The 15,586-nt window shown below is 38.8% G+C and overlaps 1 protein-coding gene across 2 annotated transcripts in view; it reads right to left on the bottom strand.

Annotated features, from left to right (window-relative positions):
- Positions 1-15,586, bottom strand: part of muc5.1 (mucin 5.1, oligomeric mucus/gel-forming) — a 43,143-nt gene that overhangs the window by 10,003 nt on the left and 17,554 nt on the right. The window contains exons 28-35 of one of the 2 annotated variants that reach the window (XR_012400218.1): positions 15,411-15,511; positions 5,352-5,542; positions 3,567-3,741; positions 3,240-3,475; positions 2,956-3,139; positions 2,225-2,408; positions 1,625-1,809; positions 1,193-1,262 (exon numbers count right to left, since the gene is read on the bottom strand). Coding sequence is in view for 1 of the 2 variants with exons in the window: in XM_021470622.3 (XP_021326297.2) it covers positions 1,193-1,262; positions 1,625-1,809; positions 2,225-2,408; positions 2,956-3,139; positions 3,240-3,475; positions 3,567-3,741; positions 5,352-5,542; positions 5,705-15,511 (11,032 nt within the window). In the remaining variant the exon portion in view is untranslated. Of the gene's footprint in view, positions 1-1,192; positions 1,263-1,624; positions 1,810-2,224; positions 2,409-2,955; positions 3,140-3,239; positions 3,476-3,566; positions 3,742-5,351; positions 5,543-5,704; positions 15,512-15,586 lie in introns of both variants that reach the window. The other variant, XM_021470622.3, reaches the window with a different exon arrangement.

The raw sequence follows: 15,586 nt of genomic DNA, 5'->3' as shown, positions 1-15,586 counted from the left end.
CTATAAGACTTATTGTTTTTTGAATAAAAAATGTTAAAGATTAATTTTTTATAATTCGAGCATATAAAAAAATTATACAAGCCCCAAATTTGGCCAAAAGCTGTATTTAGATGCGTTAGATTTTGTTGCTATATCTTTAAGGTTTAACAGACTTATAGTTTTCCAATAAATAATTTTTAAGCATTATTTTTCTCAAAATATGGCAAGCCATTTTTGACTTAAACTCCATATTTTTTACTGATATGGCAAGCCATTTTTGCATGTATTACTTTTACACTTATTAAGCATTGTATTTAAAAAAAAAATACGGCAAGCCATTTTTACATAATGTTCATTCCCTTAGTCCCTTTATAAATCAGGGGTCGCCACAACGGAATGAACCGCCAACTTATCCAGCATTTGTTTTACACAGTGAATGCCCTTCCAGCCGCAACCCAACACCAGGAATACATAATGTTCAAGTCTAGTTTTTGACACTCATAAAGACTGTCATAGAAACATTGGGGTTGATTAAGATCACTCATATTGCCAAGAAGCTTTGATGTATCATCACTAACCTGTCAAATATCCCCATAGCAATAAAACAGTATAACCTAGCAACCATTTAAAAATGGCAATATCTCTACATCAGAACATCGTAGGGACCTGGGCATTGGCTTATTTGACTCATGCTAGCAAATGGGACTTCCTGTGTACTATGCATGGTAACAATGATAATGGGAGCCAAGTGCTAAAAACAATTAACTACATGCTATGAATGATTATCTAAATGCAATAACATATGCTTGAAATGCCTACTAAGTATTAGCATTTGATCAAACATGCACACGAGCATTGCCATTTAGCAACTGGTTAGTTATGCCATAATTGCATAATTGCAACCACTTAGCAACCGCCACAGTGCTTCCTGTCAACTGCCATTCCAAGTCCTAGCACAGTCACGTTGGCTTTCTCAAGCCAACATCAAAGTTTTTCAATAAACTTTAGGTTCTAGTTTTATTACTTTTGTACATTTTTCAGGCAGTACTTCTATAGTTTTACTTAAGTACAAACGTGTAGTCAGTACTTTTAATTGAGTCGTTTTAAACTTGAGCATCTGTACTTTTATTTAAGTAAAGAATGTTTGTACTTTTGCCATCTCTGATATTTATTAAGGACTGTTGTTTTGTTGACTACTGTAGAGCAAGATTACCTGGTACTGCAGGTTTTTTCCACTTTAGGTCCACATGCATTGTATACTTTGTGACTGGGGCATTTGTGTGCTGTTAGAGAAACCAACAGTGATTACATATTTTTAAACATTCCGAGATGTAAAGCCCAGTCTTAAAAGGTTAAAGATACACTGTAGAAAATTCTGTATTGTTGTAACCCATTGTTTAGTCAAATATGGAAAAACCCAATGTTGGGTTAAAATTGCACTTTTTTTAACCCATGTTTTACATTTGCATTTACATTTAGTCATTTAACCGAAGCTTTTGTCCAAAGCGACTTACAATTTAGGAGGTATTCAGTGATTCAACAAGAAGAGGCAATACACACAAGAAGCGCTAGTTATACAAAGTAACTTTTTTGTGCTACAGTGCTAACCCAGCATTTTTGTTTAGAATGTGTTAATTCTGCTTACCACAGGTTTGTTTAAGGTCATCGGAGGTTCTCCAATCCACACAGATGCCTTCTTTTCCACATAATGCAGCATACGCCTCAAGACTGGTGCAACCAATTGAACGATTTCCCATGCGGCACACATCAAATTTGCATGACTCATAATAACTTTCGTAAGGAATATGATCATGGCACTCCTTAAACATGCTGTGAAAAAACAAATAGAGCATTGAAAAAAATTCCTTTACCTCATTTGATGTTCCAAAATGGTAAGATTTCCCTCTTTTCCCCTTATTTAGTCATATAGGTTTAAAACAGCTTGAGGGTAAATAAATTCTGAAAATGTACATATTTAGGTGCTTTTAACTTTTCAGTCATTTATGTTTAAATGTCAAAATGTTTTTAAAGTAAGAGCCTTTTTGTTGCCCAAATTTGTTTGAAATAAATCAGAAAAATATCTAATACCTTCTTATTTTAGTATGATTATTAAGTATATACATATTTTTTTTTAAATGGTACTAAATCTACAATCTCTCTAGGGAAATGTATCATTGCGAGATATATTGTTATCGCAGTAATCAGCAATAATATTACATAATATAAAAGTTTAGCATTTCCTTACTCGCCCTTGATGTATTCACAAATACTGGGGTTGCAGATAACTGGAGGAGGTGTAGGCTTGGGTATAGGTTTAGGAGGCTGGCATCCTGGGGGAACCATCCAAAGCTGTGCCATGTTCTCACACGATTTGTCGATTTGTCCATCAGGGCGTCTGCAGTCATTTGTACGATTGTTGTCGCAGACCCCTGATAAACAGACATTTAATTTGGCTTAAACTGGATGTAGAGAAGTAGTAATGCTACATTGCAAAATAAATGTATTATTGAAATTCGAGTATATAAGAAGGTATGGAAAATCATATTAATTTGATGCACTAGTAAATATAAAATTTACACTCACACATATGGTATTTCACGAGTTCACACTTAGATATTGCTTGATATTAATAACAGGTTTGGCATGCTGTCCCGGGAGAGAACCCTGAGCTCAGAGATAATTGAGCCCAGGGCTCCCGCCTGGTCAATTAGCAGGTAAGGGGGTCTGAGATCAGGTAGTTCTCAAGAGCTCATCCTGGTAAGGGAGGAAATGGGGTGGATTCTTAAAAAAACGAAGGGAGTAATGCTAGTCAGGCTATTTATAGTGAGTTTGGAATGATCGGATTGGCTTACTAATGATTACAGATGAAAGAACAGCTCAACTCAATTATATCACTTGCTTCTCTCGAAACTAGTTTGTGAAACTTCATTTTGCTTAATGCACATCTCATAGAAATGATCTCGGATCTGTACTCACCACACTGCCCCTCTGTATTACCACTGAAGTAGGAGAATGGGAGATTGATCACAAAGCCTTGATGATTCACAGTAATCTCGACATTGATTTCAGTGATGTTCAAAATGACTCCAATGCCAGAGGTGGTGATGAAGAAGTTGTTATTGACGTAAGTTAGTTGTTTCAAATCATCATTAACATAGACCTGTGGGAAACACGGGGTCTTTTCAAAACGATGCTCTAGTGCACTGTCATTTTGTCATTATGGGACGTAAAATGTTTTTAGGAATGTTTTGCAGACTTACCTCAATCTCTTTGGTGTTGCTTGTCAGCTTAATGCTATATGATTTGTAGTTCACAATCACATACTCTGGGCAGGCAAGATTATTTTGAAGATCACATAAGTAGTTTTTAACATAGGCACTGATGTTATATCTTGGGACGATTTCTTTGAACAAGACGTAAGTGCAATTTCCTTGGAAGTCATAGTATGTTCCATCAAACATTTGGTAATGTGGGTCACCCCAACCACTGCATTTACCTTTCAAACCAAGGAACAGGGCATGTTATTTAACATTTACTCATAAGTATTAAAGATAAATTTAATGTAAATAAGCATGGTTTAAACTCACATTCGCATTCATATCTAGAGCAGCAGCCATTGTTATAAGACACCTTCTTAGCTTTAATTCCATTGGTACATGTAGGCATGACCTTGTCAGATTTGTCACACTGTAGAGGCACTGAGGTTACCTTGCCATTTTTACACGTGTAGTTTTTGCAGTTTTCAATCCAGGACTCCATATTCTGGATGACAAAGAGAGAGAATTTTGAGTTTATTGCCCTTTCAGCTTCTTTGGCTATGTCATGGCAAAAAAAACAAAAAAAACAAAAAAACAGATCAAGTTTACCACATTGTATAAATACTACTTTTCTATAATTATAAAAATATTCTAACAACTAAAAGTCACCTACAGCAATAAATTATACACAAGGTAAAATACATAAATAGTAATAATAATGATAATATATAAGATAAAAATCTAAATCAGTTTTTTAAGGTTTACTTTTGTCAAATTGTTTTACAATTTTAGAAGATTTTACATTTAAAAATATTTAATTTAAAGTCTGTCCAGATAAAAATAGTTGTCTGATAACATTAAAAATGGGGCATTCCACAAGAATATGTTCAACAGTTTAGTTTCTTTTGCTTCTGGATGACACATCAGATGAAGGAAAGGTAAATTTGAAAGGCAGGTTATAATTATTTTTTTGTATACATTATTTTTCTTACATTATAACAGTGGTGGAAAGAGTAATGAAAAATCATACTTAAGTAAAAGTACCATTACTTGCCTAAAAATGTAGTGTAAGTAGAGTAAAAGTATCTGTTGTAAATATTCCTCAACGTACTGTATGAGTAAAAAATAGCTCTTTTAAAAGTACCCAAGAGTAGTGAGTAGGGAGTATTATGCTATAAAAAACAGATGTGTTTACATGTAATTTGTGCATGTGTGTAAACGTAACAGTGTGTAGTGCATTTAGTTATTGCCCAGCAGGCACACAATGTCATAAGATATTTAGGTCACACTTTACAATAAGGTTCATTAGTTAATGTTAATTAATGCATTTACTAACATGAACAAACAATGAACAATACATTTACTACAGCATTTATTCATGTTAGTAAATGTTAGTTAATGGAAATACAGTTGTTCATTGTTAGTTCATGTTAACTCATGGTGCATTAACTAATGTTACAAGCATGGACTTGGATGTTAAAAATGCATTAGTAAATGCTCAATTATGATTAATAAATGCTGTACATGTGTTGTTCATGATTAGTTCATGTTAGTAAATGCATTAACTAATGAACCTTATTGTAAAAAGTTATATTAGGTTAGATATCGGTTGTGACGTCAGGTGACCAAAATTCAGTGTCTAGCCAGTGTCTAAAGACAACATTATTTTGATCACCAATAATGACTTCAAATTACGTTGATATTTGGTTGATTTTAGGTTGTGTTGGAAAGTGACCAAAGTCCAACGTCGAACCAACATCTTAAAATAATACTGACATCAAAAAATGACAATTATTCTTCAGGTATGGCAACCAAAATACAATGTCTGATAGAGGTCATAGTGGTTAGATCCACACAACATTGAGCTGTAACATCATTAGACGTTGATATTTGGTTGATTTTAGGTTGGACATTGGACATTGACGTCAGCCTGACGTTGAGTTCTGACGCTTCCATTTTTCTGCATGTTTACACAGACATTTAATTATTAAACAAAATACAATTAAATTAAATAGAATAGCAAGGGATAGTGTTGGGGGATCAAGTGTTGACAAAACAAATGTGTCTTTGCCATTGCTTGAAAATGGCCAATGCAAATCATCCTGAATAAATTACCTTTCTTTGGACCTGTGTGCAATCATTTTTGTTCGGTTTGGATGTCGTCGTTGTTGGTGTCGTTGTTGGTGTTGTTGTTGGTGGTGTTGTTGTTGCACATGGCTCAGCCTGTATGATAATACTGCACGAGGAGTTGCAGTGAGCGGAAAAGCACCAACCTGCTTTATCTGTTTTATTGTATATTGATGACCCTATAATTAGAATAAAAAGGATGTGTAAGAGAGTTAAGCGAAAAGGGAGATGTTTTTACATAAGTAAGGTTGAATGTAATGCAGGGTTAAGTTAATGTGCACATATGCAAGGATTAAGGTTGAACAACTAAATTGAATTGTAATCATCGAATGATTGCTCACCTGGTAAGAATATTGCATTTAAATATGTGCAGTTACATTGAGTTGATGGTTGTTCTGGATTTGGAGTGGTGCGAACTGGACCTGTATGCACAGTGAACTTTGTTGTAGTAGTAACAGGCTTTGTTGATGTGGATGTTGTTGTAGATTTGCTAGATGTAGATGGTTTTTCTGTTGACATAGTTGTTGTAGATCCAATAGTTATAGATGGTGTTTTTGTTGATTTGGGTGTTGCTGTAACAATTGTAGATGGAGATTTTGTTGATATAGGTGTCACTGTAACAGTTGTAGATGGAGTTTCTGTTGATATAGTTGTTACTGTAACAATTGTAGATGGAGTTTCTGTTGGTATAGTTGTTACTGAAACTGTTGTAGATGGGGTTTCTGTTGATAAAGTTGTTACTGTAACAACTGTAGATGGAGTTTCTGTTGGTATAGTTGTTACTGGAATTGTTGTAGATGTAGTTTCTGTTGAAGTAGGTGTTGATGTTTCAGTAGTTGGTGTAACAGTGGATGTGATTGTGGATGGTGTTTCTGTAGAAGTTGGTGTTGATGTTTCAGTCGTTGGTGAAGTAATGGATGTTGTTGTGGATGGTGTTTCTGTAGAAGTTGGTGCCGAAGTTCCAGTAGTTGGTGTAACAGTGGATGTGCCTAGGGATGGTGTTTCTGTTGATGTAGGTGTCGATATTTCAGTCGTTGGTGAAGTAGTGGATGCTGTTGTGGATGGTGTTTCTGTTGATGTAGGTGTCGATGTTTCAGTCGTTGGTGAAGTAGTGGATGCAGTTGTGGATGGTGTTTCTGTAGAAGTTGGTGTTGAAGTTCCAGTAGTTGGTGTAATAGTGGATGTGATTGTGGATGGTGTCTCTGTTGAAGTAGGCGTTGATGTTTCAGTAGTTGGTGAAGTAGTGGATGCAGTTGTGGATGGTGTTTCTGTAGAAGTTGGTGTCGATGTTTCAGTAGTTGGTGAAGTAATGGATGTTGTTGTGATTGGTGTTTCTGTAGAAGTTGGTGTCGACGTTCCAGTAGTTGGTGTAACAGTTGATGTGATTGTGGATGGTGTTTCTGTTGAAGTAGGGGTTAATGTTTCAGTAGTAGGTGAAGTAGTGGATGCAGTTGTGGATGGTGTTTCTGTAGAAGTTGGTGTCAGTGTTCCAGTAGTAGGTGTAACAGTAGATGTGATTGTGGATGGTGTCTCTGTTGAAGTAGGCGTTGCTGTTTCAGTAGTTGGTGAAGTAGTGGATGCTGTTGTGGATGGTGTTTCTGTAGAAGTTGGTGTCGATGTTTCAGTCGTTGGTGAAGTAATGGATGTTGTTGTGATTGGTGTTTCTGTAGAAGTTGGTGTTGAAGTTCCAGTAGTTGGTGTAATAGTGGATGTGATTGTGGATGGTGTCTCTGTTGAAGTAGGCGTTGGTGTTTCAGTAGTTGGTGAAGTAGTGGATGCAGTTGTGGATGGTGTTTCTGTAGAAGTTGGTGTCGATGTTTCAGTAGTTGGTGAAGTAATGGATGTTGTTGTGATTGGTGTTTCTGTAGAAGTTGGTGTCGACGTTCCAGTAGTTGGTGTAACAGTTGATGTGATTGTGGATGGTGTTTCTGTTGAAGTAGGGGTTGATGTTTCAATAGTAGGTGAAGTAGTGGATGCAGTTGTGGATGGTGTTTCTGTAGAAGTTGGTGTCAGTGTTCCAGTAGTTGGTGTAACAGTGGATGTGATTGTGGATGGTGTTTCTGTTGAAGTAGGGGTTGATGTTTCAGTAGTTGGTGAAGTAGTGGATGCAGTTGTGGATGGTGTTTCTGTTGATGTATATGGTGTACTTGTGGTTGTATCTGAAGGGCAGTTGTATTTACAACAGTATACACGTATTTCATAATTATAACAAATTGGTGGCAAGCCCTCTGCATTGTCTTCATTAGAACATGACAGTCCAAATGATGTATTGCAATAAACTGTTTGTCCCAAGTCTTCCAGCGTCTTTTGGGGATAATTCACTGCTCTACATTCAACCTCTTCAGGACTCTGACAAGTTATCCTCTTTGAGTTCCATAATAAGGGGATGGATTCAGTCTCAAATCCTTCTGGCTCTGTATTGGGTTTGTTGCTATCAATCCAATCTGACCATTCACATTTAGGGACACAGATTGGAGTTGTTGTACTGGTAGGTGTTGTTGTAGCAGTAGTTGTACTAGGTGTAGGTACTGTTTCTGTTGATGTAGGTGTCAATGTTTCAGTAGTTGGTGTAACAGTGGATGTGATTGTGGATGGTGTTTCTGTTGAAGTAGGCGTTGATGTTTCAGTAGTTGGTGAAGTAGTGAATGCAGTTGTGGATGGTGTTTCTGTAGAAGTTGGTGTCGATGTTTCAGTAGTTGGTGAAGTAATGGATGTTGTCGTGATTGGTGTTTCTGTAGAAGTTGGTGTCGACGTTCCAGTAGTTGGTGTAACAGTTGAAGTGATTGTGGATGGTGTTTCTGTTGAAGTAGGGGTTAATGTTTCAGTAGTAGGTGAAGTAGTGGATGGTGTTTCTGTAGAAGTTGGTGTCAGTGTTCCAGTAGTAGGTGTAACGGTAGATGTGATTGTGGATGGTGTTTCTGTAGAAGTTGGTGTCGATGTTCCAGTAGTTGGTGTAACAGTGGATGTGATTGTGGATGGTGTTTCTGTTGAAGTAGGGGTTGATGTTTCAGTAGTTGGTGAAGTAGTGGATGCAGTTGTGGATGGTGTTTCTGTTGATGTATATGGTGTACTTGTGGTTGTATCTGAAGGGCAGTTGTATTTACAACAGTATACACGTATTTCATAATTATAACAAATTGGTGGCAAGCCCTCTGCATTGTCTTCATTAGAACATGACAGTCCAAATGATGTATTGCAATAAACTGTTTGTCCCAAGTCTTCCAGCGTCTTTTGGGGATAATTCACTGCTCTACATTCAACCTCTTCAGGACTCTGACAAGTTATCCTCTTTGAGTTCCATAATAAGGGGATGGATTCAGTCTCAAATCCCTCTGGCTCTGTATTGGGTTTGTTGCTATCAATCCAATCTGACCATTCACATTTAGGGACACAGATTGGAGTTGTTGTACTGGTAGGTGTTGTTGTAGCAGTAGTTGTACTAGGTGTAGGTACTGTTTCTGTTGATGTAGGTGTCAATGTTTCAGTAGTTGGTGTAACAGTGGATGTGATTGTGGATGGTGTTTCTGTTGAAGTAGGCGTTGATGTTTCAGTAGTTGGTGAAGTAGTGAATGCAGTTGTGGATGGTGTTTCTGTAGAAGTTGGTGTCGATGTTTCAGTAGTTGGTGAAGTAATGGATGTTGTCGTGATTGGTGTTTCTGTAGAAGTTGGTGTCGACGTTCCAGTAGTTGGTGTAACAGTTGAAGTGATTGTGGATGGTGTTTCTGTTGAAGTAGGGGTTAATGTTTCAGTAGTAGGTGAAGTAGTGGATGGTGTTTCTGTAGAAGTTGGTGTCAGTGTTCCAGTAGTAGGTGTAACGGTAGATGTGATTGTGGATGGTGTCTCTGTTGAAGTAGGCGTTTCTGTTTCAGTAGTTGGTGAAGTAGTGGATGCAGTTGTGGATGGTGTTTCTGTAGAAGTTGGTGTCGATGTTTCAGTCGTTGGTGAAGTAATGGATGTTGTTGTAATTGGTGTTTCTGTAGAAGTTGGTGTCGATGTTCCAGTAGTTGGTGTAACAGTGGATGTGATTGTGGATGGTGTTTCTGTTGAAGTAGGGGTTAATGTTTCAGTAGTTGGTGAAGTAGTGGATGCAGTTGTGGATGGTGTTTCTGTTGATGTAGATGGTGTACTTGTGGTTGTATCTGAAGGGCAGTTTTCTTTACAACAGTATACACGTATTTCATAATTATAACAAATTGGTGGCAAGCCCTCTGCATTGTCTTCATTAGAACATGACAGTCCAAATGATGTATTGCAATAAACTGTTTGTCCCAAGTCTTCCAGCGTCTTTTGGGGATAATTCACTGCTCTACATTCAACCTCTTCAGGACTCTGACAAGTTATTCTCTTTGAGTTCCATAATAAGGGGATGGATTCAGTCTCAAATCCTTCTGGCTCTGTATTGGGTTTGTTGCTATCAATCCAATCTGACCATTCACATCTAGGGACACAGATTGGAGTTGTTGTACTGGCAGGTGTTGCTGTTGTCGCAGTAGTTGTACTAGGTGTAGGTACTGTTTCTGTTGATGTAGGTGTCAATGTTTCAGAAGTAGCTGTAACAGTGAATGTGATTGTGGATGGTGTCTCTGTTGAAGTAGGTGTTGCTGTTTCAGTAGTTGGTGAAGTAGTGGATGCTGGTGTGGGTGGTGTTTCTGTAGAAGTTGGATTTGAAGTTCCAGTAGTTGGTGTAACAGTGGATGTGATTGTGGATGGTGTCTCTGTTGAAGTAGGTGTTGATGTTTCAGTAGTTGGTGAAGTAGTGGATGTAGTTGTGGATGGTGTTTCTGTTGATGTAGATGGTGTACTTGTGGTTGTATCTGAAGGGCAGTTGTCTTTACAACAGTATACACGTATTTCATAATTATAACAAATTGGTGGCAAGCCCTCTGCATTGTCTTCATTAGAACATGACAGTCCAAATGATGTATTGCAATAAACTGTTTGTCCCAAGTCTTCCAGCGTCTTTTGGGGATAATTCACTGCTCTACATTCAACCTCTTCAGGACTCTGACAAGTTATCCTCTTTGAGTTCCATAATAAGGGGATGGATTCAGTCTCAAATCCTTCTGGCTCTGTATTGGGTTTGTTGCTATCAATCCAATCTGACCATTCACATTTAGGGACACAGATTGGAGTTGTTGTACTGGTAGGTGTTGTTGTAGCAGTAGTTGTACTAGGTGTAGGTACTGTTTCTGTTGATGTAGGTGTTGATGTTTCAGTAGTTGGTGTAACGGTGGATGTGATTGTGGATGGTGTCTCTGTTGAAGTAGGCGTTGCTGTTTCAGTAGTTGGTGAAGTAGTGGATGCTGTTGTGGATGGTGTTTCTGTAGAAGTGGGTGTCGATGTTTCAGTCGTTGGTGAAGTAATGGATGTTGTTGTGATTGGTGTTTCTGTAGAAGTTGGTGTCGATGTTCCAGTAGTTGGTGTAACAGTAGATGTGATTGTGGATGGTGTTTCTGTTGAAGTAGGTGTCGATGTTTCAGTAGTTGGTGAAGTAGTGGATGTAGTTGTGGATGGTGTTTCTGTTGATGTAGATGGTGTACTTGTGGTTGTATCTGAAGGGCAGTTTTCTTTACAACAGTATACACGTATTTCATAATTATAACAAATTGGTGGCAAGCCCTCTGCATTGTCTTCATTAGAACATGACAGTCCAAATGATGTATTGCAATAAACTGTTTGTCCCAAGTCTTCCAGCGTCTTTTGGGGATAATTCACTGCTCTACATTCAACCTCTTCAGGACTCTGACAAGTTATCCTCTTTGAGTTCCATAATAAGGGGATGGATTCAGTCTCAAATCCTTCTGGCTCTGTATTGGGTTTGTTGCTATCAATCCAATCTGACCATTCACATCTAGGGACACAGATTGGAGTTGTTGTACTGGTAGGTGTTGTTGTAGCAGTAGTTGTACTAGGTGTAGGTACTGTTTCTGTTGATGTAGGTGTTAATGTTTCAGTAGTTGGTGTAACAGTGGATGTGATTGTGGATGGTGTCTCTGTTGAAGTAGGCGTTGATGTTTCAGTAGTTGGTGAAGTAGTGGATGCTGTTGTGGATGGTGTTTCTGTAGAAGTGGGTGTCGATGTTTCAGTCGTTGGTGAAGTAATGGATGTTGTTGTGATTGGTGTTTCTGTAGAAGTTGGTGTCGATGTTCCAGTAGTTGGTGTAACAGTAGATGTGATTGTGGATGGTGTTTCTGTTGAAGTAGGGGTTGATGTTTCAGTAGTTGGTGAAGTAGTGGATGCAGTTGTGGATGGTGTTTCTGTTGATGTAGATGGTGTACTTGTGGTTGTATCTGAAGGGCAGTTGTCTTTACAACAGTATACACGTATTTCATAATTATAGCAAATTGGTGGCAAGCCCTCTGCATTGTCTTCATTAGAACATGACAGTCCAAATGATGTATTGCAATAAACTGTTTGTCCCAAGTCTTCCAGCGTCTTTTGGGGATAATTCACTGCTCTACATTCAACCTCTTCAGGACTCTGACAAGTTATCCTCTTTGTGTTCCATAATAAGGGGATGGATTCAGTCTCAAATCCTTCTGGCTCTGTATTGGGTTTGTTGCTATCAATCCAATCTGACCATTCACATCTAGGGACACAGATTGGAGTTGTTGTACTGGTAGGTGTTGCTGTTGTCGCAGTAGTTGTACTAGGTGTAGGTACTGTTTCTGTTGATGTAGGTGTCAATGTTTCTGAAGTAGCTGTAACAGTGGATGTGATTGTGGATGGTGTCTCTGTTGAAGTAGGCGTTGATGTTTCAGTAGTTGGTGAAGTAGTGGATGCTGGTGTGGGTGGTGTTTCTGTAGAAGTTGGTGTTGAAGTTCCAGTAGTTGGTGTAATAGTGAATGTGATTGTGGATGGTGTCTCTGTTGAAGTAGGCGTTGATGTTTCAGTAGTTGGTGAAGTAGTGGATGTAGTTGTGGATGGTGTTTCTGTTGATGTAGATGGTGTACTTGGGGTTGTATCTGAAGGGCAGTTTTCTTTACAACAGTATACACGTATTTCATAATTATAACAAATTGGTGGCAAGCCCTCTGCATTGTCTTCATTAGAACATGACAGTCCAAATGATGTATTGCAATAAACTGTTTGTCCCAAGTCTTCCAGCGTCTTTTGGGGATAATTCACTGCTCTACATTCAACCTCTTCAGGACTCTGACAAGTTATCCTCCTTGAGTTCCATAATAATGGGATGGACTCAGTCTCAAATCCTTCTGGCTCTGTATTGGGTTTGTTGCTATCAATCCAATCTGACCATTCACATCTAGGGACACAGATTGGAGTTGTTGTACTGGTAGGTGTTGTTGTAGCAGTAGTTGTACTAGGTGTAGGTACTGTTTCTGTTGATGTAGGTGTTGATGTTTCAGTAGTTGGTGTAACAGTGGATGTGATTGTGGATGGTGTCTCTGTTGAAGTAGGCGTTGATGTTTCAGTCGTTGGTGAAGTAGTGGATGCTGTTGTGGATGGTGTCTCTGTTGAGGTAGGCGTTGATGTTTCAGTAGTTGGTGAAGTAGTGGATGCTGGTGTGGGTGGTGTTTCTGTAGAAGTTGGTGTTGAAGTTCCAGTAGTTGGTGTAATAGTGAATGTGATTGTGGATGGTGTCTCTGTTGAAGTAGGCGTTGATGTTTCAGTAGTTGGTGAAGTAGTAGATGTAGTTGTGGATGGTGTTTCTGTTGATGTAGATGGTGTACTTGGGGTTGTATCTGAAGGGCAGTTTTCTTTACAACAGTATACACGTATTTCATAATTATAACAAATTGGTGGCAAGCCCTCTGCATTGTCTTCATTAGAACATGACAATCCAAATGATGTATTGCAATAAACTGTTTGTCCCAAGTCTTCCAGCGTCTTTTGGGGATAATTCACTGCTCTACATTCAACCTCTTCAGGACTCTGACAAGTTATCCTCCTTGAGTTCCATAATAAGGGGATGGATTCAGTCTCAAATCCTTCTGGCTCTGTATTGGGTTTGTTGCTATCAATCCAATCTGACCATTCACATCTAGGGACACAGATTGGAGTTGTTGTACTGGTAGGTGTTGTTGTAGCAGTAGTTGTACTAGGTGTAGGTACTGTTTCTGTTGATGTAGGTGTTGATGTTTCAGTAGTTGGTGTAACAGTGGATGTGATTGTGGATGGTGTCTCTGTTGAAGTAGGCGTTAATGTTTCAGTCGTTGGTGAAGTAGTGGATGCTGTTGTGGATGGTGTCTCTGTTGAAGTAGGCGTTGATGTTTCAGTAGTTGGTGAAGTAGTGGATGCAGTTGTGGATGGTGTCTCTGTTGAAGTAGGCGTTGATGTTTCAGTAGTTGGTGAAGTAGTGGATGCAGTTGTGGATGGTGTTTCTGTAGAAGTTGGTGTCAATGTTCCAGTAGTTGGTGTAACAGTGGATGTGATTGTGGATGGTGTTTCTGTTGAAGTAGGGGTTAATGTTTCAGTAGTTGGTGAAGTAGTGGATGGTGTTTCTGTTGATGTAGATGGTGTACTTGTGGTTGTATCTGAAGGGCAGTTTTCTTTACAACAGTATACACGTATTTCATAATTATAGCAAATTGGTGGCAAGCCCTCTGCATTGTCTTCATTAGAACATGACAATCCAAATGATGTATTGCAATAAACTGTTTGTCCCAAGTCTTCCAGCGTCTTTTGGGGATAATTCACTGCTCTACATTCAACCTCTTCAGGACTCTGACAAGTTATCCTCTTTGAGTTCCATAATAAGGGGATGGATTCAGTCTCAAATCCTTCTGGCTCTGTATTGGGTTTGTTGCTATCAATCCAATCTGACCATTCACATCTAGGGACACAGATTGGAGTTGTTGTACTGGTAGGTGTTGTAGCAGTAGTTGTACTAGGTGTAGGTACTGTTTCTGTTGATGTAGGTGTTGATGTTTCAGTAGTTGGTGTAACAGTGGATGTGATTGTGGATGGTGTCTCTGTTGAAGTAGGCGTTGATGTTTCAGTTGTTGGTGAAGTAGTGGATGCTGTTGTGGATGGTGTCTCTGTTGAAGTAGGTGTTGATGTTTCAGTAGTTGGTGAAGTAGTGGATGCTGGTGTGGGTGGTGTTTCTGTAGAAGTTGGTGTTGAAGTTCCAGTAGTTGGTGTAACAGTAGATGTGATTGTGGATGGTGTTTCTGTTGAAGTAGGGGTTGATGTTTCAGTAGTTGGTGAAGTAGTGGATGTAGTTGTGGATGGTGTTTCTGTTGATGTAGATGGTGTACTTGTGGTTGTATCTGAAGGGCAGTTTTCTTTACAACAGTATACACGTATTTCATAATTATAACAAATTGGTGGCAAGCCCTCTGCATTGTCTTCATTAGAACATGACAGTCCAAATGATGTATTGCAATAAACTGTTTGTCCCAAGTCTTCCAGCGTCTTTTGGGGATAATTCACTGCTCTACATTCAACCTCTTCAGGACTCTGACAAGTTATCCTCCTTGAGTTCCATAATAAGGGGATGGACTCAGTCTCAAATCCTTCTGGCTCTGTATTGGGTTTGTTGCTATCAATCCAATCTGACCATTCACATCTAGGGACACAGATTGGAGTTGTTGTACTGGTAGGTGTTGTTGTAGCAGTAGTTGTACTAGGTGTAGGTACTGTTTCTGTTGATGTAGGTGTTGATGTTTCAGTAGTTGGTGTAACAGTGGATGTGATTGTGGATGGTGTCTCTGTTGAAGTAGATGTTGATGTTTCAGTAGTTGGTGAAGTAGTGGATGCTGGTGTGGGTGGTGTTTCTGTAGAAGTTGATGTAGATGTTTCAGTCGTTGGTGAAGTAATGGATGTTGTTGTGATTGGTGTTTCTGTAGAAGTTGGTGTTGAAGTTCCAGTAGTTGGTGTAATAGTGGATGTGATTGTGGATGGTGTTTCCGTTGATGTTATAGTAACTGTTGTAGATGGTGGTGTTGAAAATGTGAAAGGTGTTGTTGTGATTATACAATCAGTTTTTATCTCTCGGATTATTTCTCCATTGTAATCACATTTAGCAGAAAAACATGCACCACTCCCATCTGTGGTGTTGTAAATGACGGATCCGCGTGGATATACCTTCCCATCATAGAAACAGTCTTTGCATCCTTCCTCTGTGACACACTTCATGGTCTCCTCCCGGAGATACGGTCTCTCAGAAGGGCACTGAAGAAAACAACCTAAAAAATTGAGACATTTGATTTAAAACTATGTCTTGACCCGCTGAACAGTGTTCATCCACATATTATTATCTT

The sequence above is a fragment of the Danio rerio genome, chromosome 25, assembly GCF_049306965.1.
Source record: "Danio rerio strain Tuebingen ecotype United States chromosome 25, GRCz12tu, whole genome shotgun sequence".
Classification (NCBI taxonomy): domain Eukaryota; kingdom Metazoa; phylum Chordata; class Actinopteri; order Cypriniformes; family Danionidae; genus Danio; species Danio rerio.
Note: the sequence above shows the minus strand (reverse complement) of the source record. Positions and strands in the feature narration are given on the sequence as shown.